Consider the following 24,721-nt stretch of genomic DNA (forward strand, 5'->3'; position numbering starts at 1 on the left):
AAAAAAATTCTTTAGCACTACATAAGTAAGTAGGCAAGGGTACATTAAGAGCAACAGGCTAGCAACAGGCGAGCAACAGGCTAGCTCAAAGTCCTTTTGTGAGAGCCCATAATGCTTATTCAAACTCAAGAGTTATTTTTAAATATTCAGAGTGAAAAAAAAAACATGTATTTACTTGTGTCTTCATACCATACTTTTCTCATATAGCGCATCTATGGAAGCTAATATGTAAGAGTGCTGCAACAGTCATGAAAAAGAGAAAATCTCAGCAGACAAGTTGTTCACTACCTTCAAGTATGAGCATGGCTATAGTGGGCCGACTGGGTGGTCCTTATGTGTGCAAGGCACACAACACTTTTGCCATTTGGGTCCCCTTTATGGGTTTTCAGCCAACATCATGACTGTGAGCATGCTCTGGGAAGCCCACTTATTGGGCTGCTCCTCTGGGACCACACCTATGTCTACTGCCCAAAAGGTTATGTTTGCTGGAGTACACCTCCCAAAGAGCAGCTAGATCCCCACACATGAACAAGCATAAGCCTAAGTATATCTAAACATTGTGTTTCAAACTGTGTATGCATGTTGTACATGTGCAGATGTAGTTGTTTTCTTTGTCTACACTAATTTTACATCCCATTCTGATTACTCTCTGATAGCAAAGGAATATCTGGAGCTCTTGGATTCAGTAACCCTTGCAGAACTACTTCATGTGACAAATAAGAAATGTAATTCTCATATCATTTACTGTTTCTTTACCTCAACATTTTATACACACAACAAAGACAGTGGTTTGTTCCAATAAATGACAGTGCCGAGTGTCTACATGACAAACAGTGTAATTTGTACTTATCCGCCTGGAAATAAAGTTTAAAGAGAAAAAAGAAAAAGACCTCTGGGCGCCAACAGCATGGCCAACAACAAAAGTCGTGTTTGGGTCACGTGATTCCCACATTATAGTATGCTAACTCATCATTGGACGAGGCTCTTGTCCACGCCTTGCGTGTTTCCCGCGAACGACTTGCGTTTGCTCCGTGAAGCTAGCTATACGGTAGCTGGTGTAGAAAGGTTGGGGGTGGTTGTCGTTGGAGTTATTTAAAATACAAACACAGGGAAACAGACTTTCAACTCGCACACATGGCGAAGCAAAGCTCGCTCTTTAATTTCTTCACCAAGTCTCCGCCGCTAGTCGCAAAACCGAAGCCGAGTCCCTCCCCGGAGGAAGCAGACCTGCCTTCCTCTATAGAGAAGTCCAACTCCTCTCCGAAAGAGCAAGCACAACAGACTCCGCAGCAGACAAAAGACACCAACAAAGCTAAGAAGGAAAGTAAGTCTAAGCCAGCGAGCGAAGGATTCAAGAAACTATTTGGCGACAAGGCCCAAACAACCAAAGAAAGGTGAGTGAGTTTGGGAGCCGTGTAGTTGCTGGAGTCGGGTTTCGTACAGTTTTCCTTCCCTCTGCTAAAATTGTTTGCAGGCCCCCAGAAACACCAGCGTAAGTTCTCTTTTTAAATTAACGTATTAATACCGCTTAAAATGAGAGCTGACAGAAAATAAATAAATAAAATGTAGCGTGACCTTTCCTTTGTGCTACGGACACGTGAAATTGGGGGTGACTCGAGCAGAACAATGCTGGCTGTTGGGTCAAATCAATGCTAATGCCTGTATTTGTCAAAGTGGAGGGTGTGTGGACTTATCACTATCTTCTGCCATAGTTTAGACTGTTTGGGCCATCTCAAGTGGGCACCACACCCCTACCCACGATAGGGGGAGATGATTTTTGACATGTGGCCGTGTGTGCTTTTAAGATAAAAGGATTTGCAAAACCGACTTAACACAAGTGAATTGCAACTGCTTTTGTCTTTCCTGCACCTCTGTTTTACTATTTTAAACTGATTATTATATTTAAGAGGGGCTTGTTGGACTAATAAAGGTCCAAGCTGGTGTTGTGGTGTTGCTTTTCCACTCCATTCAAGAGATCGACTGTAACACACAATGAGTCACGTTTAAAGTTAATTTTACAGCATTGAAAGATGTGTGAAAGTGTCTTTGCTCTTCTTATCCTCAGCAGCCCTCCATGCTTATTCAGTGCTGGTGCCCTTGTGTGGGCAAAAATGGAAGGGTACCCCTGGTGGCCGTGTATGGTGGTACCCCAGCCTCTGACTGGGCAGGAGATGAGGGGCCGTGGTCGTGACCAGCGCATACACGTTCATTTCTTTGATGAACCTCCAACAAGAGGATGGGTCAGCTCTAATAGAGTCAGAGAGTACCAAGGTTGGTTGTTCCTAGTTGCAAGTGCATCAGTGGCTTGCATCCATTTTGGGGCCATTGTTTGCTGTCTGCTCAGAGTAAGCTGGAATTTCTTTGTATGATTTGCACAGGCTCTGACAGCAGTGATGCTAAACGTGGAGGAGTCTACTTCTGTGGCAAACCTGTAATCCGTCGTGCAATGGAGCTGGCTGATGGAGTTATGTTTGACAGCCCAGAAAAAAGATTAAAGATACCTCTCTGCACGGACCCATCTGATGCAGAAGAGGATGATGATGAAGAAATGGAGGTTACCCGATAATTTCTGAATATAATATTTCACCAGTGTGGTCATGAAGTCTAAATTCTCCTGTAATATTAAAAGTAATGTTATTCCCAGGGCAGCAGCCTTAGTCGCATGGTGTAATTATCAGCTTATCATTACTGGTCAGTAATGCAAGTTTTTTTTTAAAATTTATATTTTATTCTTTTTTTCCAGCTTGACAGCTTAGTAGTGACTGATGAAGAGGGCAGTGATGAGTATGAAAACAAAAGCGAAGCCCTGAAGCCATCCAAAGTCAGTACACGTTTATTCTGTGCGTTAATGGAAAAAGGAAGCAAGGCCAAGCGCCGTCGCATTATTGCGGCCTCAGATAGTGACGGATCCGATGAGGAGTTCAAACCAGAAGACGCTGCGTCAAGCAGTGAGGATGAAGAGGAACGACGGAAGGAAAGCTGTGGAGAGAAAGAAGAGAGCACCGAAAAGTCAGATGTGGAAAGCCCCATCAAGCCTGCCAAGCGCAAACGTCCTGCAGAAAAGTCGGCTAAAACAAAAGCAAAGACACCTACTGCTCCATCTGTTGCACCTAAAAGAGCTCCAGCAGCAGTTGCAACTGACACAAAATCTCGTTTGTCAGCCTTCTCTGCTCCCGAGAGCTTTGAGAGCCAGGCGACTGGATCAGGCTCCAATGCAGGGGCAGTTTGGGATCATGAGAAACTGGAGTGGTTGCAGGATGGCAAGAGAAAAGACGGCAAACGGCGGCGACAGACAGATGATGACTATGATCCTAGCACCTTGTATGTGCCAAATGACTTTATGAATCAAATCACTCCTGGTATACGTCGGTGGTGGCAGCTCAAATCTGAGATGTTTGATACAGTGATTTTCTACAAGGTGGGAAAGTTTTATGAGCTCTACCACATGGATGCTGTGATTGGAGTCAACGAGCTGGGACTGACATTCATGAAGGGGACTTGGGCGCACTCTGGTTTTCCAGAGATTGGCTTTGGACGTTTCTCAGATGTACTGGTGCAGAAAGGCTACAAAGTGGCTCGTGTTGAGCAGACAGAGACCCCAGAGATGATGGAAGCGCGCTGTAAGACAATGCTCAAGCCCACTAAATTAGACCGTGTAGTGAAAAGAGAAGTGTGCAGGATTATCACACGTGGTACCCAAACCTACAGTGTGTTGGATGGTGCTCCTTCAGAAAGCCAGAGCAAGTTCCTTCTGAGTTTGAAAGAAAAGGCTGAAGAAGAAAGCTCCGGCCGCTGCCGCACATATGGAGTCTGTTTTATTGATACATCAGTCGGTTGTTTTCATGTCGGTCAGTTCTCAGACGATCGTCACTGCTCACGCCTGCGTACGCTCATAGCACACTATGCCCCTGCTGAGGTGCTCTTTGAGAAAGGAAACCCATCTGTTGAAACTCGCAAAATACTCAAAGCCTCTCTGTCCTCTGCTCTGCAGGAAGGACTTAACACAGGAACACAGTTCTGGGATGCTCAGAAGACTCTGAAAACCCTCTCAGAAGAAGATTATTTTAAAGAGGCAACTGGCAAGGAGGAAGGGACTGGGAGCAGCTTTCTCCCCGCTCTTCTAAAAGAGATGACATCTGAGAGTGATTCACTGTGCCTTACTCCTAAGGAGGGCTATGAACTAGCACTGTCCGCTTTGGGTGGATGCATTTTCTACCTGAAGAAATGCTTGGTGGACCAAGAGCTGCTCTCCATGGCTAACTTTGAAGAATATGTCCCAGTTGATGTTGAGATGGAGAAAGCTGCAGGACCCGCCAGTTTCTTTGCCAAGACTCGTCAGCGTATGGTGCTTGATGGAGTGACTCTGGCAAACTTGGAAATCTTTCAGAATGGGTCAGGAGGAACAGAAGGGACACTGCTGGAGCGTTTGGACACCTGCTCTACTCCGTTTGGAAAGAGGCTTTTGAAGCAGTGGCTCTGCACTCCTCTGTGTAACCCCACATCTATCAGGGACAGACTGGATGCAGTGGAGGACCTGATGGGAGCTCAAGCCCAGGCTACTGAGGTTTCAGACCTTCTAAAAAAACTTCCAGATCTAGAGCGCCTGCTGAGCAAAATCCACAGTATCGGGACACCTCTGAAGAGCCAGGACCACCCTGACAGCAGAGCAGTTCTCTATGAGGATGTGACCTACAGCAAGCGCAAGATAGCAGACTTCCTCTCAGCACTGGAAGGTTTCAAAACGATGCAGGACATTGTTTCTCTCTTTGCTCCAGTTTCAGGCGAGTTTCGTTCCACGTTGCTTTGTCGAGTTATCAGCCTGAATAGCGAAAAGAACGGCCTCTTTCCCGACCTCTCTGGTGAACTCAAACGCTGGGACACTGCCTTTGACCACCAGAAAGCCCGCACTACTGGAGTAATAACCCCCAAAGCTGGCTTTGACCCAGAGTACGACCAGGCTCTGACTGGAATCAAGAACTGTGAACGAGAGCTGCAGGATTACCTGGACAAACAGAAGAAGAGACTTGAATGTAAAAGCATGTGCTTCTGGGGAACTGGGAAAAATCGCTATCAGATGGAGGTTCCTGACAGCGTCTTGGAGAGGAATATCCCCGACGAGTATGAGTTAAAGTCTACAAAGAAAGGCTGGAAGCGTTATGTGACAAAGAAGACTGAACGGATGTCCTCAGAGCTGCAAGGATTTGAGGAGAAGAGAGATGCTGCACTCAAAGACTGCATGAGGATGCTCTTCTATAACTTTGACAAGAACTACAGTGACTGGAAGACTGCTGTGGAGTGCATGGCAGTGCTTGGTAACGATCCTTTGTTTTATTTTATTTTTTTAATTAAAAAGCTTCTTCTTTTTTTTTTCTTTTTTTTTCCTCATCTTCTCGATATGTAATTTGTGTTGTTTTCACTACACCGGTCTGTTCTCAGTACATTTCCTGCAGATGTTACAGAGAAACTGTCATACTGTGTTTTTTAAATAATGATGTTGCACCAGTCTGAGGGCTTGTTAGAAGTAAGTTCATTTATTTCACAGCTTGGCTAAGTCTCTGTTTCAGGGAAATTCTATGTTGATGTTTGCAGTTATTTAGATTATTGCATAGTTTTTGATTTCTGAAAGTGTTTGTACCACTGGGACACGTCCAGCCACAGATTTGGTTTTATTGTAGCAAAGCAGACCTATAAGACGTGCATTTAATATGCACATTTTTTTTTAGTTCTTAAATGTAAATAATTAAATGTTCAGTACTTCTTTTTTTATTTATGTCCTTTTTTTTTTTTTGTCCCCAGATGTGCTGCTGGCCTTTTCTCGCTACAGCCAGGGCGGCGACGGGCCTATGGCCAGGCCAGAGGTCGTCCTTCCCGGGGATGACGCCCAGGTTGCAGCCTTCATCGACCTCAAGGGATCCCGTCATCCCTGTGTCACCAAGACCTTTTTTGGCGACGACTTCATTCCTAATGACATCTTCATTGGCTGCCCTGGCACCGGTGAAAATAGTGAAGATGACAGTCTGGCCTCTTGCATCCTCGTCACAGGGCCAAACATGGGTGGAAAGTCTACTCTAATGAGACAAGTGGGTATTTTTGACTATATGTATAAATGTATACATACAATTTCATACGTTTTTTCCACAGTCTACATAGACTGTGTATTTGCAGTCTCAGTTGGTCCATATTAAGATATCGTGCTGCTCCTGTTGTACAGTGTGGACTCGTGATCATTCTTGCCCAGCTGGGTTGCTACATTCCAGCTGAGAGCCTCCGCTTCACACCAGTTGACAGGGTCTTCACTCGGCTGGGCGCCTCAGATCGTATCATGGCTGGTAACATCAGAGACTCTTAACATATTAGGAATAATGATCTGAGCTTGTGCTTCATGAGCTGAGCGTGTATTTTCAACTCTGTGCTCTACAGGAGAAAGCACCTTCTTTGTGGAGCTGAGTGAGACTGCCAGCATCCTGCGCCATGCCACTAAACACTCACTTGTGCTTCTGGATGAATTGGGTAAGCATTTATTTAGTTTGCTTATTAAAGCTTATTCACATGATTGGTGGATAGCATAGACTGTGTTCTCAGCACAATATTGTTGTGGTGTAATCACTGAACTGTGAACTGCTTGCAGGAAGGGGCACAGCCACATATGATGGCACAGCAATCGCCAGCGCTGTTGTAAAGGAGCTTGCTGAGAAGATCTGCTGTCGCACTCTCTTCTCTACACATTACCACTCCCTGGTGGAGGACTATGCCAACAACCCTGCCGTGCGTTTGGGCCACATGGTGAGTACAGCAATGCTAATCACACTTGATACTCGACAATGCAAGGTCATTTAGGACTGTAATAAAAAGACAAATTTATATACCAATTAAATAGTACATTTTGCAAGGAAATGAATCCTGAAATAAATAAATGAGGCTATATTTTTATACATTAATGTCAAATACAACGCTTAAATGATAAGCAAATTATTGCATTCTGTTTTTAATTTAAATTCTTCACAGTTCACATTACACACATGTACAAGACAAATGAAAGAAAAAACTTTTAGTGCGAGACAATGAATTGAGCAGTTTGTGGCTACATCTGCTCTTCGAGCACAGCTGCATGCCTGGAGCCCTAGCCGCAACTGGCAGCTTCCTGCTCTTAACATTTTGCTGTTTTAGTAACATGGTGCAAAAAATTGTAAGGTTTATTGTAGGGTCTACCTTACAATATAAAGCCCCTTGAGGCAACTGCTGTTGTGATTCGTCACTGTATGAATAAACTGAAGAAATAAAGAAATTTTGAACTCGCCAGAATTTGATCGTTTCAAATTGTGCACGGCAAGTTTCACACAATTGCTCAGACACCGATATTTACGGTTTGTTAGTCTGTGTTACTTTAGTGTATCGTATATAATGTGCACTATGGTGGCATTACTGTAAACAGCTTTGGTATGCGAATTTCTGTTATGAAACATCAGGTTGAGCATTTTAGTTGTCAAGGCATGACAACTGAGGGAGGGATAGGAACTAGAAAATGAAGTCATAAATTGGATGAAGGTCTCATTTAGTTCTTATCAACTCATTAGCAAAAGTGTTTAGTCGGGTCATAAAGGAGGATGGCAGCTCATTTCGGACTTTTTACCACCAAAATTGCCTCCTGCTGTTCATTAGGGGGAACAGCAGGAGGCAATGATTTATTTTTCAAACCCGGAGGATTTACTAGGTTTTTTTTTTTTTTCTTTAATGCAGTTGGTTTGTGGGTTTTAAGTATCATGTTTCCCTTTCGCCCCCTCCTTCAGGCGTGCATGGTGGAGAATGAGTGTGAGGATCAAAGTCAAGAGACCATCACTTTCCTCTACAAGTTCATAACGGGTGCGTGTCCTAAGAGTTATGGATTCAATGCTGCTCGACTCGCCAACCTACCAGAGGAAGTTATCCAGTCAGGACACAGGAAGGCCAGAGAGTTTGAGACAAGCATCGTCAATCTCAGACTTTTCAAGTACGTATTATTGTTTCGCATCAGTTATTCTGCGGATACTACAGTGACACACAATGCTGATCTGTTAAAGTCAGAGCATGGTTACTTATGTTCCCTCCTGTCCCCTCATGTAGGAAGCTGTGCCAGTTTGCTGAGGATGCTACACTGGACAGCACCAGTTTCACTTCCCTCATTCAATTGCTCAGTACTCTGTAAAATGTTGTTATAAGTTCAATGCATTTTTTTTGTTTTCTTGTCATTAAAAAAAAACACTACTGAATTGATCTAATAAAGTTTATTTTTAAAAAATGACAATGTTTCATCTAGGAAATTAAACCCTTTTAATTCACGCTAGCGCCTACATAACGGTTATTGAATACTTCACAATATATTAAGTCTAGATGTTATGATACATGCATACATTTCAGTCTGTATGAGAACCCACAATCACCAGTACACATGAATTGGGGGAAGGGGGCAATAAAACCAATAAAGCGCTGTATATAGATACTTGTCTCAGCTTCAGTAGAGTAAAAGCCTCTTTAAATTCTCCAGCAACATTGGCAAACAATGGAAAAACACATCAAAACTTATGCTTTCATAAGAGTGCTCTTTCATTTGGAGGACAAAGGAAGCCAGAATTTGTATCCTAATGGGCTGTTAAACAGCATCCGTGCCTGCGATGGTAGCGAAAATGACACCTGTGTCAGGATTACCTACTGAACTGAGATCGATTCACAAAGTAACAGACTAAATGGCACCAGGGCCGGAGATTATTAAAAAGAAACCTGTATTAATTAGCTTATCATGGGTTAATTTCCAATCAAGATGCAGTTGCATGTAAATCTGTACTGCCTGGTCTTTAATTTAAGTAATGGTGACAGGCCAACAGATACTAAACCAAAAAATATGCATAGATCATGTAAAGCAGACTGGAATATCATCAACAAACACAAGAAGATATACAAGTCTTGTGAAAGCACAATTACACATCTAATTTTTCTGTATTGCAAGTGTAAAGGAGTCAACATTGCTGGAGAAAGTGTTTAGTGTTTTCCTCTCTTGTCTCTGATCTCTTTCACAGAAAGAAGTTAGATACTGCGACATGAGTATAATTACAGCAATTCTAGGGTATAATAACAAAAAAAATTAAAACACATTTAATAAAATAAAGACATTCAAGTACAGTAAGATTTTTGCATGAAAATACAAAACTACACAAAAAAAGCATTAAAATCAAATCTCAACAGTTGTCTTGAAGAAGAAAAAAAAAAAATGCTGAAGTGCTAGGTCATTTTTCCCGTACATATCATACGAGCACGTCGGTTGCCCAGTGATGGAAGCATTGTTGTATTTGGGGGCTTTTGACTTATCATGAGACGAGCTGTAGCCTCTTCTGACTGACTCTCCATGTTGGATCTGTACACTGCAGTATCTCATTCATCCGCTTCCCAAAAGCAGATAAGCCTCGGTGGATTTTGTCCAACTCTCACCGGCATCATTTACTTGACCAAATCAACAGACCTACAAATCCCGAATCAGTTGCTCTTCTGCTCTGTCCCACTGATGTCATCTTTTGTTAAAAAAAATGTAAGGAAAAGAAAATGTGAGGCATCCATAATCACCTTTTTCTAAATGTCTCCTTTTAGAATATCCGAGTCGCAAGTCTTTTTTTGTTTTACTTTTTAAAGTCACTGTATATTTTTGCCAAAGTGAATCTGTGTTTTAGTTTGGAATTGCTCTTCCACGGCACAATTTAAAGTGTCTTATACGTCCATTACTGCTGAAGCGCAGAAGCACCTCGGGCCTTGAGCTCAGTTGTGCTGCAGTGTATTGGACTCTATAGGGGGAGCTGAGTCATACAGAGTGTCTGTGTCATGTGTCGGCTCTCCTGCTAACGTGCAAGGATTTGACAGCGTCCCAGCACCACAGTCACAGAAGAATCTGTAGGCAGAGACGGAGGAGAAAAATTAATTATGTTTGGTCCCCGAAAACAGAGAAGAGAGTACATTATATTGTATTTAATATGCCTTTATACATCTGTGACTAGTAAAAAAACTAAACAGTGTAATCAGACCCCAAGCTTCTTATAAGCGAGCATGCACATTATTCTCTTTACCATCAGGCAGACTGACTAGTTTTGTTTCTCTTCATTCAATTCCTCCTACCACTGTCTGTATCTTAGCCAAAATTTGCTTATTTGAATTAATTATCAGTGCACTTAGCAGCAAGCTATTTGTCTCGGAGATGGTATCTCTACATCAGCAAATAAAGATGTGGCAGGTTAAGCCAAGCTTGCATTATAAAATACACTGAAACAGCAGTGATCTGCTGCAGCTTATTGATATCCACCATCATGAGAAGTGCGCGCGCGCGCGCGCTGCAGGGAGAAAGAAAGAGCAGCAATTCTTAATTCCTTGTTTTGTGAATGCTGTGTTCTGCTTCTGCACTTTCACTCTGGTCTAAAGTGGGGAGCTTCAAAGGAAGGCACCAACAAGCCAGTCTGTCATCCATTTACATCCAGGGTGTATTTAGTTTGTTCTGTTTACTACCATGCATCAGTCAGACTTACCTATCGTGTCTGATGAACTCTACATCATGTCCTTGGTGACACTTCTTGATACAATTCACGCAAATGGCGTTGCGGTCTGTTGTGTTACAAGTGTGACACCTATGGAAACCCAAGGTGTGTTTTTTAACAATCACAAACAAAAATAGCTGAGGTTATTTTTGAGTGCGAGAGGTGAAAAAAAGTTTACCTGTAAAAATCGTGCATTGGGTAGCTGGTGTAACTTGAAATCTTGTACAGGCACTGACCTCTGCTCACAGCTTTTTCAATGGCATCTTGATTGTTCAATATTTTATTATCTGGAGGAAACGGAAATTTGTATGAGATTTCTGCATTTTTATTCAATAATATTTAAAAATCTTTGCCACTAATAATGTACCTTTCATTGTAACATTGACACCAGACGCAAGAAACAACCCCCCAAAACGATTGTTGAAGATCTGATTGCCCTCTAGAGTCGCCGTGGCATGGTTGGTGATTTCAATACCTAGTTTTACATAAACAAATAAGAATAATCAATTTACAAAGACACAGCGATGTTGAAAGTCCACAATAATTAAATTCAAGCATCTCATCATGAGCTATTAAAGCTAGCGTGCATGCATTACCCACCTGCAGCGAAGCCATCAAATATCCTGTTTTTCCGCAGTACTGGGTGACTGTTGGTGCTAATGAGGACCCCCGCTTGGGCATTTCTGAAAATGTCATTCTCCTCTAGTAAACCTAATAACAGAAAATGGACTTTTAATCTGACAATTCACTAACATACCAAAAGATAGGATTACATTAATTTAGGTCTGAATTTCCTAATATTATAAAGCCAAATTAGATCTACACTACTTTTAACCACTTGAATATTTACTCCACTTCCTTTCTGTAATGAATCGGTTACCTCTTCCTCCGTTGAATATACAGATCCCGCCATCTCTACCGTCATGGATTTTATTCCTCCGCAGAGTGGGGTTGCTGTCTGTCTTTATCCACACACCTGCCATTGCATTGTCAAAGATCTCATTGTCCTCGATGAAACCTAAGCCTAGAGAACATATACATGGATGTTTTGTTATTGAGGCAATATTGTTTAAACAGTATATCAACTATGGCAATAAAGAGAACAATAAGACAGAAAAATCTCTTCTTCTCACCTGAGTTGTAAACCAAAATGCCGCCATTCTGGCCTCCCCAGATCTTGTTCCGTCTGATCTTAGGATTGCTGCCCGTCCTGGGGAGGGAGGACACAATGGAAAAGTGAGCAGCTGCTTCAATACCACTCTACCAGACCACCCTAACATCAGGACATTGCTCAGGTGAATCTTGCTTATGTTACTTGTTATTATTTGTCATGTTACACAAACCTTATTTGAACTCCAGAGTACATGTGATTGTAGATATCATTGTCTTCAAGCACACCGTGGCCATTGTCATAGAAGTAAACTCCAACCTGTTAAAATGGCAATGAAAATATATTGGCTTTAATTTAGTGATTCATAATGTGCTTGTACATAAATATGGTTTATTCCTTTATCCATCTTCTTTTAATTCACAGGATATCAAGTTGGTCTTAGATGGAACTTTGTGATCTCATGACATCAGAATTATGACCATTATGATCAGATGAACAATATACATCCCTCTAGGTGTACTAACTAGCCTGTGATCTGACCTGCTTCCCGCTGTGTATCCTGTTCCTCCTCAGCACTGGCGTACTGCCCGTTGTAACCCACACTCCTGCCAGTGTGTTGCTGTACACCTCATTCTCCTCAATGACTCCTTGTCCTTTTTCATGCTGCATGGCACAGAAACAAACGGTTTCACCTCATAATAAAAATAAGAAACCTGGAATGAAAAACCCTTAAATATGCAAAACAATATTTTTAGAAATATTTACCACATATATTCCTCCATGTTGGCCATCATGAATCTTGTTGTGCCTGACAATAGGGCAGCTATTTGTCCTGATCTGGATTCCTGCCAAGGCGTTACCATAGATGTCGTTTCCTTCAATGAGGCCTCGGCCATCACCAAAAATATAAACTCCACCTTGGTTACCATTAAAAATGGCATTGCCCCTGTTTTGGACAGAACAAATTTGAGAACCTGAATAATTGGATAGATTTGAATGCTGACCTGATTTGAGCTCAAGACTTTCAGTTCATACTGACCGTATTGTGGGGTCACTGTTGGAAGTGATCCATACGCCTGCAAAGTTATTCGCAAAGATCTTGTTTTCAATGAACTGGCCGCGACCCTTTTCATGCACGTAGATGCCTCCTGTCTGACCATGATGGATCTCACAACGAACCACTGTCGGATTGGCGTATGCCTTCACCTCAAAGCCGGCTATACGGTTCCTATGGATGTTACAGCTCTCAAAGTAACCCTGGAAACAGAGAATGACAAACCTATTATAAGTCCATCAAAGTGGTTTTTAGCTTATATGTATAAGTGCACCATCATCATGTTGTTTTATGTTTTTCACCTAGTTTATCTGCACTAGTGTTATTTGGCTACTACATATTGTACATTTGAATTTCTTTTCATATAATTTAGTGGCTGACAAACATACACAACATAAAACCATCAGTAAAGTGGATCTCACCATGCCGTGGTCAAATGTAAAAACTCCCACGTCTCTGCCGTGGTGGATGTGATTCCGTCTGATGATTGGGTTGCCGTGGTTTTTCACCCAGATCCCAGCCAGAGCGTTGTTTGAAATCTCGTTGTCTTCATAGATTCCCTGAACGACATGAAGAACTGCATTTAAAATAAACCTACTCGTCCCCAGCTGGCCCTGATGCTTTATATAAAACCACAGTTTATCCTTTTTTGCCTTTGTCTTAACAATGGCCAGCTTCTTCTAATGGGAAGTTCTTCCTGAAAAGCTACATCACTGGTTTGAAAACACAGCTTTGGCAAAATTGATCAGAATAAAAGGAGCACTGGTGTAAGGCTCTGAAAACAAATGGCAAATGTAAATAACATAATTATAGTTCTTGATTAAAAATAGCAGCTTTTCCAACCAATCCTGTCAACCTAAACATCTGCAGCAATACAGCAAGAATTCTTTGGTCATTCCAGTTACCTACTTTCTAAGTGACATAAAGGTGAACGTACTCTTTCACTCACAAGATGTATAATATTTTTCTTTTGTTTTTTTCCTGTCAACAGATGTATGTGTAAATCATTTGCTGGTAGGAAACACCAAAGTTAATGTAGCAAGTTAAGTGTTATTGTGCATAAACCAAACAACTATAAATCTCCCTGCCCTGTCAGTTATTTGTATGCAATTATATGCTTTCAATGCTACTCAAGGAGACAGTTTGGCAAGAATGTGTTCATTCATTTACATTTGCCAAGGAGACTAATTTGATTCTATAGGTGTGCTTTGCCTCCAGCAGATGACCAGAACCACACAATCAGAAAAACAAGCAAACAAACACTAGAAACTGGGTCTAAGGCCTGAACTCTCGCCTTGCTGAATGACTCACTCATCACAAATACATGTATGATTATTTGGACATGTTTAATACTAACTTTTAGCACTGTAACATTATACACATGACAGAAAATAGCAACAAACAAAATAATAGGTCAGCTGTAAGTCTGCTGATTAGTTTCCATTTTTCCTTAACCTTATAGATAAAAGACTGATGTCTGTAGACTGGACTGGACTTAGACTTGTGATGGTATTCAGAAGATGTGAGACTGCTGGACACGCTCAGCAGAAGCGGACATATGCATTTGAGTTCTATATTTAAATAACATGAAAAACAGGTGTGCATTACCTGTGCATGGTCAGTGATGTAAAGACCAACATTTTCGCAGTCACTGATGTTGCAGTGCTTGATTGTGGGACAAGCACCCTGACCACTGACACACACTGCTGACCCCACTGAAACAAGCACGACAATGATATATTAGTCCACAAATGCACCTGTCAAAACAAGCAACGAAAACAATCTGTGCGCCATCATGGAAAAAAAAAAGAAAATAACACTTCATCACAAACACATAAACACAAGACCTCGGTAATTCTCAGCCATTTTATCTTATGAGGAACCAAAAACAACTTTAGTTTCTGTCAAATGCTCCCACTGACCCCTCTGAAGGCCCGAAAAGTCAGATCTAAACAAAATTACCTGTGCACGTGCTGCGTATGATGCAGTGGTCAATGATGGGGCTGCAATTGACTGTAATCTCCAAGCAATGGTGTGCATTGTGGTGCTGGGCGGATTTATCATCAGGATTAAACTGCAGGAGAGAAAACTGTTAATGTTGAATGTGACTGACAACAGTAGCTAAAACAGGACTAACATACATACAACATGGGGAAAAAGGAAACATTTACTGTATATGTGAGGAAAGAAATATCAGAGTCATCTCACCCTAATGGTCATGTATCCAACATAAGCATCTTCTGAGCCTTCCATGAATACAAACGTAGAGTCTCTGGTATTCTCAATGATAACTTTCTCTGCTACTTTTCCAGGAGCTGCAAAAAGACCAGACTGGTTTAATTAGAGACCAGACTAAACAAGGGTGCACTGAAACCGTAACCATGACTACAAACGCACTTACCAGCCCCGATCATTGTGATAGGCGACTCGATGTAGATCCATTCGTCTGTGTAAATACCAGAGTGGACAAATATCAGGCCGTCAAAGTGAGGCTCCTGACCCCCTCCAAGAGCATCTTCAATGGTGTCATAGTACTGGGGGAAGGGAAAAGAAAAAAGTAAGAAAAGAGAACAGGTCAGATGAATGACCGCAACATTAAAGTGGAAGATTTGTTTGTTTTTTTTAAAGTATGTAATAATTACACTTACAAACATGTTATCTCTTCCTTTGTATCTGGCAGGATTACTGTAAAAGTGTTCTGCAAAGCCTGGTTTTACATGTGCGCCTTTATACTGGGGGGGGGAAAAAAGGGAAGAAACACTACTATTATTCATATGTGGAAGAAGTGAACAATTACAAAAGGATTGTGTAATGAAAAAGATGGAGGAACAAAGGGAAAAGAGACAATTTTGCTGAAGGGAAAAGAAAATACTTAAGATCAGTGTATTACAAAGAAAATAATTGTAAACACTATTTCCATCTTTAAAAAAAAATATCCTCTTCTACGCTTTTATTTCAATACTGAATGTCACTTTGTGACTTCAGCCATGTCCACACTGGTAGAATTTACATTAGCAAAAAGGTCACAGAAGAATCATTCAAAGATTCAACAATGACCTAGTTTCTGTCTCAACACTGCCTTTAAAGTTGCTCAATAATGCACTACTATATAAAAATTGGATTACATGTATAAGAAGGTTCTACCCAAATGGCCCCACCTGATTCCCTTCAATTTTCTGATTAATATTTCAATGATTAAAGGTTTTATTGTAAAAGTATTTCTTAAAGCATTTTAGATAATGTGTTTTTCATGGCCTGCTTCATTTAGGACTGAAGCTCTGTAAACATTATTTAGGTCACTTTAGTCTGAAACCAATGCTACTACATTGTACGTCAGTAGTTTCCATACCAACTGCTGAAAACTTTCCTTCCATGGGTTTGGCTGCTCATATTCTTCTGGGTTTATCTGGTAGAATTTCCCTGCCTCAGGGTGCATCATGGGTCGCGTGTATTCAAAAACCTCCATGTACAGCCTCTTCCTGAAATGTGAAGGCATACCAGGAGTTTACATCCTTCGATTTGTCAGAATTCCTTACAATACAGAAGTCATTGTTTGGCAAAAATGTGATGAACATGTTTTTAAAAAAGTCACATCCACAATATAATTGTTGACACACTGGCCCACTAGCAAAAAGGCTGCAACATTATATGGTGGCTGGGCTACTTTCATTTGTTATTATTAGTAGTATTAATACAGACTACTGTCCTTCTGCACACTAGTAATGATGAGCCAGCACCCAAGACTCAATGAAGAACCACAGAAACAATTGTAAAGTGTATGCATGCATGTGTGTGTATATATACATTTATATTTTATTGAGGCATTGAAGACAAACTAATGCAGTGGGTGCTCAAAAAGTGCTTGTTCTGAATAGACTGCAGCTTACAGCATGAGTGGGTTATTGAAGTCATTTGTGGCAGAAGAGAACAGTGTGTCAGCAAAATACATGGCTGGTGCTGGTTGCCAACATTTAGCTGCAATGATTCAACAACACAGGCCGCAAACTGCAATCCAGATTTTTTGGTAAATCGTGTCCACACTTCTGAATCCATCCACTCAAAGGTGAATGGTTCACGTGGCATCATGAAATGAAACGACGCTGTATCGATTAAAAAATAAATTGTTCCAATGACGCGTGGGAGGAAAACATTAAGCTAAAGTGCTCATCCCAATGACTTCAAGCTCCACAGTGTATGTACCGCAACAAATCGACTAAGTCTGAATTACATTTGTTCTAAAGAAAAGTAAAGCAGTGACACACACCCACACATCTAATTATTAAAGATGGCTTGCTCACAACATAAAATGAGATTTCTGTTGCTGTTAAATCAACAATAATATCTGGTTTCTGTTGGATTCTTAACATGTAATCAACAATTCAAATTTAGATTAACCACATTAACAAACTCTAATTTAAAGTTAGTAAAGGCTAATGGCTATAGAAAAAGGGTATTTTACCATATTAAAATAACCGAAAAAAGAAAAAAAAAAAAAAAAAAAAAAATAAATTGGGGGGGGCGGGGGGGGGGCCCACAATAGGATGTTTTGTCATGTCTCACCAGAGGATAGGGTCATTGGCCAGCTCACTGAAGCGTTTGCACACACATGCTGCACGGCACAGGTCCTGCTCCAACAGGTATGAGAAGATCTTTAGCACCACCTCATCTGGAAGCTTCTCTTGCAAATATTGCTCTGCTGGAGCTGCTGGGAGAAAGACGATCACTGAATTAGACATGCATGTAATGATTTTCCAATTCCACACATAAAATCAATCCTCAGTTTTTGGGCTATAGTTTACCTCATACAGACACAGCATATTCATCTGCATAACAATATTTTCTTTCATGAAACAAAAGATAATGGGCCATGGCTTTCTCATAATAAAAACAATGTTGAGCTTTTTGCCAGTTTAGAAATTTGATCTTTTTGTCATTTTACTTCTCTGTCAATTGTACACATAAATAATCCATTTTTTAAAAAGGTATTAGCTCAGCCTCTAAGATGATCTGCTCAGTAGCAGTCACCATTGTTCCGAGACTGTCGATGACCTAGAAGTACTTTTAGTTTTAAACACAGATCATGTAGAACAACAGTATGCACAACATAAAGACATTCTGACAATTGTAAAGGCAGAACCAAATGCCATCTAACAAGGCAAGCATTTATTTGGGATGCTTTGGCTGGAGCAACATTATATAAAAAAAAGACACCATACACCACAAATAACAGACTTTATACTTACCAAATGACAAATTTATGGAGTTGCTTCACAATTTTTGCAAAGACATTTTTAGAGAGATTACTCTAAAACATCTTTATACTATAACACAGTCATTTTCCCCAAAATTGCCAATCATAAGAATAGCTAGGATGGACTGAAGAATAAAACTGTCATGTTAAATCCGCCAAAACATGAGTAACTGCCATCGGTTCACTAATGTTTATACCATAGTTTCTTGTCATATATTATTTTTACATTAAGCTAGATATGACATAAGACCCATATAACTATGCCATAACAAGTCTGTGTACCACATAGGCCTCTGGTACTCATGACGTTTCAAACCCCCAAGAAAAGATATAATAATAACATAAAAGATTTAGTAAAAAGAAATATGACACTCTGTATGACATACAACTGCACACTACTACCCAACAAGACAGACTAAATGAGTTATAACTTGTTCTTCTCATTGCTATCTCCAACTGCTTGCACAATTAACCCTTACAAGCTGCAGGGAACAAAATTTTGAACATGCAAGTCAAAAAATGTCTTCTTACTTACCTGGTAAATCTTGACACTTTCCAGAAACTCTGGGACGCTTAGGTCGGTGTCCAAAGTTTTCTGTGGTTGAAGTGGAAGCACCCTGTATTTAAAAAGTCGTAGAAAATATTTAGAAATGGTATGTGCCTCAAAATTAAATTAACATCCTTTAGGCAGTTATCCATCTCTAAAATTCCTAACAGACGTACCTCCATGCTTGGCTTTGTCGGACACACTGTTCTCTTGGGTAGAGACTTTCTTCTAAGTTGGTATGGACTATTCTGGGCTCCAGGACCGGATTCTTCTGCAACCATATCTGCAGGAACGTCCTCATCTGGAAAAGGTGGAAGATAAAACAAATGATTATTTACAGCTCAACATATTAAACCAATACAACAGATAAGCCTGTGTTGATGTGTTTTCAACAGATTTTTCGGTGTAACATTTTAGTATGCTCATTAGGAAAACTAGTTTAAAACTGACTGTCCAAAGAAACCAAAGACCAAAAGAAACCAAAGAACAGCATAATCTTTTTCCTTTTCACTCAGCATGCATTTAACTTAACCTATGTGGTGTAGCTTTCTCTGCCTTAAAGCCCTGAAGCATGTGTCTTTATCTGTAAATACAGACATTAATTTGCATGCATGTGTTGAACATTTGGTTTAACAACAGGCATGACTTCACAACTTTAAGTCATTGTTTAAAAAAAGAACAACAGCACAGATTCAGCTTCCTTTACAGCATTTACCTCACAGGACAAAAGCCAGTAAAAAAAAGGTTGTTTGACTATTACCTGGTGTGTGAAGAACAAGCTGATTACAAATCCTATCAACAGGAGATTCAAATAATTGGAAAATTGAACTAATCAGAATATGAACCCTCAGCTAAACGAGACACACAGTATGTTTATAAGCCTATTCACCAAGGTAGGATGAGTTGATAGCTACCCCAAATCACTGCTTGTTGCTCTGGTTTCAAGGATAACTCTCACTGGCTACTAGGCCTGTAACCACTACAAACAGTCTGTTAGACCCTGCAGCAGAAAAAGCATGCTCTCATATAAAGCTGCAAAACTGACAAAAAGCATAGGTTCTGCTGACTTGTTTAACTAAAACATAACAGACACTAATATGTGGAATAGGCAAAGCGGCTGTTGGGTATCTGTTATCTACTATGCCTTGCCCAATTCATCTACTGCCATGAAATCACAACTGAGCTACACTGCAATTGTGGCCATGAATAAATTAACTGAGAAATAGAGATGAAGTCAAGTAATCTAATAAGTTATTTTTATTAAGAGAAACATGACGGTTTAGTTTATGATGCTCTATTTTGTAAACATTAACACATCCAGCACATCTTAGGTTAACTGCCAATTGATGCTGTGAGCTCAAACATCACAATATGAGATTAGTCCAACTGTAAATCAGATTAAAAAAAAAACAAACCATTAATGTGGCTTATTGGTGTCCCTCAAGACCGACCGGGTCTTTACTATAGCTCTTTCAGGCATAGCAATTGTGATTAAATAGCATCCTTTGCAAGGAAATGTTTATTTTGGGGGAAAAAAAATCGCTGGTGTTACACCGTCTGTTAGACAGTGCTACTGTAAAAACTAAAACATAATGTGACTAGGCCAAATAAACGAAATAGTATTAACTACTAACCTATCTCGCAATGCCATGTTACTGTTATAATGGACATGAAGTTTTTAGAACGACAGGACGCAGACAGCTAGCCAAACAGGCTAATAATAACAGCTAAACTAGCACAGGCTAGGTTAAATTAGCATGCTACGACAACTGGCAAAACCACTTTATGTCTCCTCCCCTGCGTTTGTTACCCATAGAACCAGCAAACCGATGTTTATCACATGTCATTTTCTATATTAATCGAATCTCACATAACACAAAACACAGCTAAACACCAGCGCGAGGTGAGAAAAGCAAAAGAAAGGCCGACTCGAAGAAAAAAAAATCTAGCAAAACAAAGCGCGGCCTGAATGCTAACTACTAACACAAAAGCATCGGTGTTTCCTGGCTGCATAGCGACCCTTGGTGATCGCTCTTACATTCACAGCAACCAACTTTACCTTAATGTGCGCGCATATAAACAACCAACAAACGACAGGCCTAACTGCCCAAAAAACAAAACACGCAATTCAACCTCAAAACCTGCTATAATTCACTCCAGTAATGCTAACACTCGCTGAGCTAGCGTTACCTCTTTCCTGGTGGTTCCTCTCCGGCTGCACCGGGCGCGGCCTCGATACTCGCCTAGGTCTTCTGCTAACGTTACTTGCTCTGACGGAGTTCATTTGGGGTGTTGGTAATCTTGAGGAAATATCGAAGCCTTCACAGCAGAAGAGGCAACGCCGAGGACACCGTCTATGTCTTTTTCGTCAGCATTGCACAATCTGCCATCTTTAGCCGAGGCTTCCGAGAAACGTATCGCGGTGTGTTAACTCCCGTTTCCCCGCACTGGTATTACGTCTAGCCCCGTTCTACTGTAGCAGGAGGAGCCATAACAGACGGGTACAGTCCGTCAGGCCTCAGTCACATCACATGGGAGGACCTCTCGCCATCACGTCGCCTTCCTCGTTCAAGGCGGTCTATTTAACAGTGTTACTTTAGCCCTTTAGAGCCTAGCCTTTGGAGCGTCTATCATGTGAGAGTCTGCTGTGAGAAACAGCCAACCTCTTGATGTGGGTAGTGTAGTTAAAGTCTACATTTGCGACATATTGTACTAAATACAATAATTAATTTCACTCGCATGTGCTGTACCAATGTACCTGCACATGTGATGTGACAATAAAATTGATTTGATTTGATTTTGATTTGATTGGAATTACAAGTATCATTTACTCAAAATACCCAATAAGGCAGATCATAGCACTGGTTATATTATGATAGAGTTGACCACCTGACATAGACTACATAAAAGGCAACGAATATAATTGCTCAAGTAAGAAGATAATTTCTGCACATGGATTAATAATTAATAATTATTATTTATTTACCTCATGAATAAACTGAGCTTAACATTAAAAGCACAAACTCCTGCAGGGATTCAGATTGTAAACATCGGTAGCCCACATCTATTGAACCGGTCCTGAAACCAGTGTTCCTCAGCTTATCAACATCTGTTGATTTTTATTTGTAAACTAAATAATGAAAGTTGGACTTCTGCTAATGAGGTCTTCTGTAAACAAAGGAGAGGACAAAGTGAAGCCTTTACAGAGTGTTTGTTGAGTTTACCAGGATTAATAAATCTTGTTACCTCAGAAGTCAGTTACTCACTTGTCAGATAAACCTTTCACACTTTGTGTAATCCATATTTTATTTTATTGTAACAGGAAGCTTGACTTACACTTTATAATTGGTCTGAGCAAAGGCTAGGTTAAATAAGACAATAGTAGCCTTTAGCAGCAACATAATCTATGTTGTATAATAGTAATACAGAATCAGAACTATGGACATTTTTTTCTACATTTGAAGTTTTGCATGTTTTGCCACTGCAGGTACAAATAAACTGACATACCATGCCAAATTAAAACCTGGCTATTTGTCTGTTGGTGGTGCTATTCAGCAATACCAGAGGGCTGCTATGACTTGTGTTTAAAAAATATGTGTTTAAATGTGTCACGTTTGCAACAGATTTAGACAACAAAACACAAACATTTCCTATTAATAAATGTATACACAAAATAAACAATGCAAAATACAATCTTGTATTCGCTTGTATGACAAAGGTAAAAGTTTTTCAGATTAGGCTCCTAATTCTTTTCCGTTGTGAAGTGTTTGATCTCATATTGCCAAGGTCAAAAAACAACTTTCTCAATGATTGAGTCTTATGATGTATTTAGAAGAATCTCCAGATTTCAGTCAAGGGCATGTTCACAGGTTCAGTCAGTGATTAATTTTACATTTACACTTTTTTTGTGCTGTACAAATTGCTAAAGATCACGTTTTTGTCTTCAGATAAACTAAATTGACTCATTAACATACAGAAAATTTTTCATTTTGTGTGTGTGTCCAAGAAATCTTTGTCATATGCATAGCTCACTGGCAAAACAATTATTATCAATAATCATTAAATTATTATTATTGTTCTGCAGTTACATAGTGAAATATGAAAAAGTGCAATTACATCACAATTACATAAAAGCATGGGATTCAGATTTAGAAGGGATTAACGTAACTGATCTAAACACTATTACATTTTCTAAGTAAAGTATACATTACAGTGAATAAATATTTTAATGTGCGCTCATTAGAGGAGCAATCCATAATTTTTCAACATCAATTTTCTCACCAACACTCATATTAACAAAGCAACGATCATTTTTGATTTGATTCAGTGGTTTTAAAACATGGGTTTCTGCTGGGATTTGTGTAATTTGATTCATATCAAGTAAGGCTGCAACATGCTCCTTTAAGTCATTCACAGTCTTTCACATGCTATTCTTAAAGAGTGTTTTATGTTTGCTAGTACAGGACTTGGTTTGATGCTGATCCCCAGAGAAGGGCTTCATATTTGTAGCAATACGGAGAGAAAATAAAATATTTTTATTCAAAATAAAGGTTTCCTTTTCTCTGTTATTGAGCCTGTCAGTTGTGCAGCTTAGCGCAGCTCCTCTCAGCTGTGTTACGTGTGGACCTTTTAAATGTTTGTTGAACTGTAATACTGGACTTCCCTGGCCTGAAAATCCACTATCACGCTCAAACGTCATGTTTTTGGTGAATAAACTAAAACCTTTGAAGAACCTTTTTTATTTTCAAATGTGCAGTATCTCATTAATGTCTCCTCTGACACAACATTTGTCAATGGATTGAATGTTTTTTTCCATTTAAATCGCTCAAAAATCAAAGTATAAGATTTGCAATTAATGGATTTTGCACTCTGCTCTTTTTTTTATCTTTCACCTTTTAGTTGACATAAAATCTGCCTCTAATTAAAATGTAAAATGAAATGTAAATTTGGCAGACAGTTTGAAGACACAAAAACAATACATGTGTTTATCTAGCACATTCATTTAAGATCTCTAAAAATTAACCCCAGGCTGTACATGAAGCTGTCAAAATGCAGGTGTCCACATGGTGCTTAGCCATGGTTGGCTAGAGTAGCTATAGAGTGGCTGCGCTTTGCTACCTGAGGGTCAGTGAGTCATGAATTGCGAGGCCATCTGTCCAAAAAGCTGTAGTGAATTATGATCCTATACCCACAGGAAAATCCAGCAAGAAGCCTTGAAACACAGGAATCAGGGATTATGGAATTGCTAAACTCTGAATCCTATAGTTCTAACATTTACGAGAGATGGTGATATATGTGGTTGCCCAAATGCGTAGTATAAGATTATGGATAGAGGAGAATAATCTTAATTTACTGATAGCTGTCTAAAATCCAGAGTTATAGGTTGTACATGTGAAATCTTATGATATGACAGAATGCATTCTGTGAATGAAGGTGGAGTTTGCTCTTTTTAATTTCTGTTGTTTTTTCATATAGATTTTTTTTAAAATTCAGTTTAGTATCAGTTAAGAAAGTTAATATTTAGAAAAATCAGTATTTTTGAAAGCAGTTGACTCTCCTTCTGTTGTAGACATCAGGAGTCTAAATAAACACGTTCATCAATGCCTCATCAGGCAGACTGTAATACAATTTTTACCAAACTAACAGATACGAGAACTGAGGCTTTTTATTTTCTATTTTAATTCTATTTTCACAAAATATTTTAGGTTCGTTTTGTTTTTCTGTTTTTTTTCTCTTCCAAAAGTCTATATATTATACGTTAACTAAAATGTTTTTTAAATTTTGATTTTAGTTAAATATCATAACCTTGGTTGTGAGTGTAGCGAACGAACTTGCACAGTAGCTTGATTGTCCACTAGATGTCTCATTTTCTCTACCTTTGAGAATTCACTATTTAGCCTCACAGGAAGCCTCCATGGTCCACTTACTTTTTGTCTCCATTTTTTTCACTGCTTTGCTTGTTAACATTTTTTTTCTTCTTCTTTTTCCACAAACTTCCCAGGTGTTTGTGAAAATGTGTATATATATTTACTTTTCAGGCACTTTACCTCAGAGCACTACCATGCCTACGGTGTTGTTTGTGTCATATAGAGGAATTATGTTCTCTGATAGTCTTTTCACACTGCTCAATGGGTTGATTATGTAAACATTTGCTTGTAGGATGTCAATATGTGCCTGAGGTGACAACATTCTAATTAGCATATTTTTTCTG

The 24,721-nt window shown here is 39.8% G+C and overlaps 2 protein-coding genes across 4 annotated transcripts; one reads left to right on the forward strand and one right to left on the reverse strand.

Moving 5' to 3' along the window:
* The first annotated feature begins 983 nt into the window (after nt 1-983).
* msh6 (mutS homolog 6 (E. coli)) lies at nt 984-8,278 on the forward strand. Of its 2 annotated transcripts, none has more exons than XM_005915442.3 (10): nt 984-1,394; nt 2,066-2,271; nt 2,379-2,554; nt 2,744-5,312; nt 5,797-6,080; nt 6,212-6,329; nt 6,421-6,510; nt 6,629-6,783; nt 7,788-7,987; nt 8,101-8,278. In XM_005915442.3, the coding sequence occupies exons 1-10, from the start codon at nt 1,135-1,137 to the stop codon at nt 8,180-8,182; spliced, it is 4,140 nt and encodes a 1,379-aa protein (XP_005915504.1). In that variant the 5' UTR covers nt 984-1,134; the 3' UTR covers nt 8,183-8,278. The 2 variants fall into 2 exon arrangements, with proteins under 2 accessions (XP_005915504.1, XP_005915505.1); XM_005915443.3 differs by having other exon boundaries at nt 2,069-2,271.
* Nucleotides 8,247-21,094, reverse strand: fbxo11a (F-box protein 11a). Of its 2 annotated transcripts, none has more exons than XM_005915439.3 (22): nt 20,701-21,094; nt 18,687-18,811; nt 18,499-18,580; nt 17,273-17,417; nt 16,062-16,191; nt 15,361-15,444; nt 15,114-15,246; nt 14,921-15,027; nt 14,675-14,786; nt 14,321-14,427; nt 13,135-13,272; nt 12,698-12,915; nt 12,424-12,604; nt 12,199-12,321; nt 11,891-11,976; nt 11,681-11,757; nt 11,428-11,571; nt 11,148-11,258; nt 10,915-11,022; nt 10,726-10,834; nt 10,539-10,637; nt 8,247-9,910 (listed from the first exon to the last, which is right to left on the reverse strand). In XM_005915439.3, the coding sequence occupies exons 1-22, from the start codon at nt 20,792-20,794 to the stop codon at nt 9,781-9,783; spliced, it is 2,643 nt and encodes an 880-aa protein (XP_005915501.1). In that variant the 5' UTR covers nt 20,795-21,094; the 3' UTR covers nt 8,247-9,780. The 2 variants fall into 2 exon arrangements, with proteins under 2 accessions (XP_005915501.1, XP_005915502.1); XM_005915440.3 differs by having other exon boundaries at nt 17,273-17,414; nt 20,701-21,093.
* Between the last annotated feature and the right edge of the window lie 3,627 nt (nt 21,095-24,721).

Source organism: Haplochromis burtoni, unplaced genomic scaffold, assembly GCF_018398535.1.
Source record: "Haplochromis burtoni strain Fernald_Lab_line unplaced genomic scaffold, NCSU_Asbu1 Contig_12, whole genome shotgun sequence".
Classification (NCBI taxonomy): domain Eukaryota; kingdom Metazoa; phylum Chordata; class Actinopteri; order Cichliformes; family Cichlidae; genus Haplochromis; species Haplochromis burtoni.

Excerpts from the sequence above, each read along its gene's own strand:
- msh6 (XM_005915442.3), top strand. The coding sequence starts at position 1,135 with ATGGCGAAGCAAAGCTCGCTCTTTAATTTCTTCACCAAGTCTCCGCCG. Across the intron at positions 6,511-6,628 it reads TGTGCTTCTGGATGAATTGG|GAAGGGGCACAGCCACATAT; the intron begins GTAAGCATTTAT and ends AACTGCTTGCAG. Across the intron at positions 6,784-7,787 it reads CCGTGCGTTTGGGCCACATG|GCGTGCATGGTGGAGAATGA; the intron begins GTGAGTACAGCA and ends CCCCTCCTTCAG.
- fbxo11a (XM_005915439.3), bottom strand. The coding sequence starts at position 20,794 with ATGAACTCCGTCAGAGCAAGTAACGTTAGCAGAAGACCTAGGCGAGTA. Across the intron at positions 11,758-11,890 it reads TACTCTGGAGTTCAAATAAG|GACGGGCAGCAATCCTAAGA; the intron begins GTTTGTGTAACA and ends CTCCCTCCCCAG. Across the intron at positions 11,572-11,680 it reads CATTTTGGTTTACAACTCAG|GCTTAGGTTTCATCGAGGAC; the intron begins GTGAGAAGAAGA and ends TATGTTCTCTAG.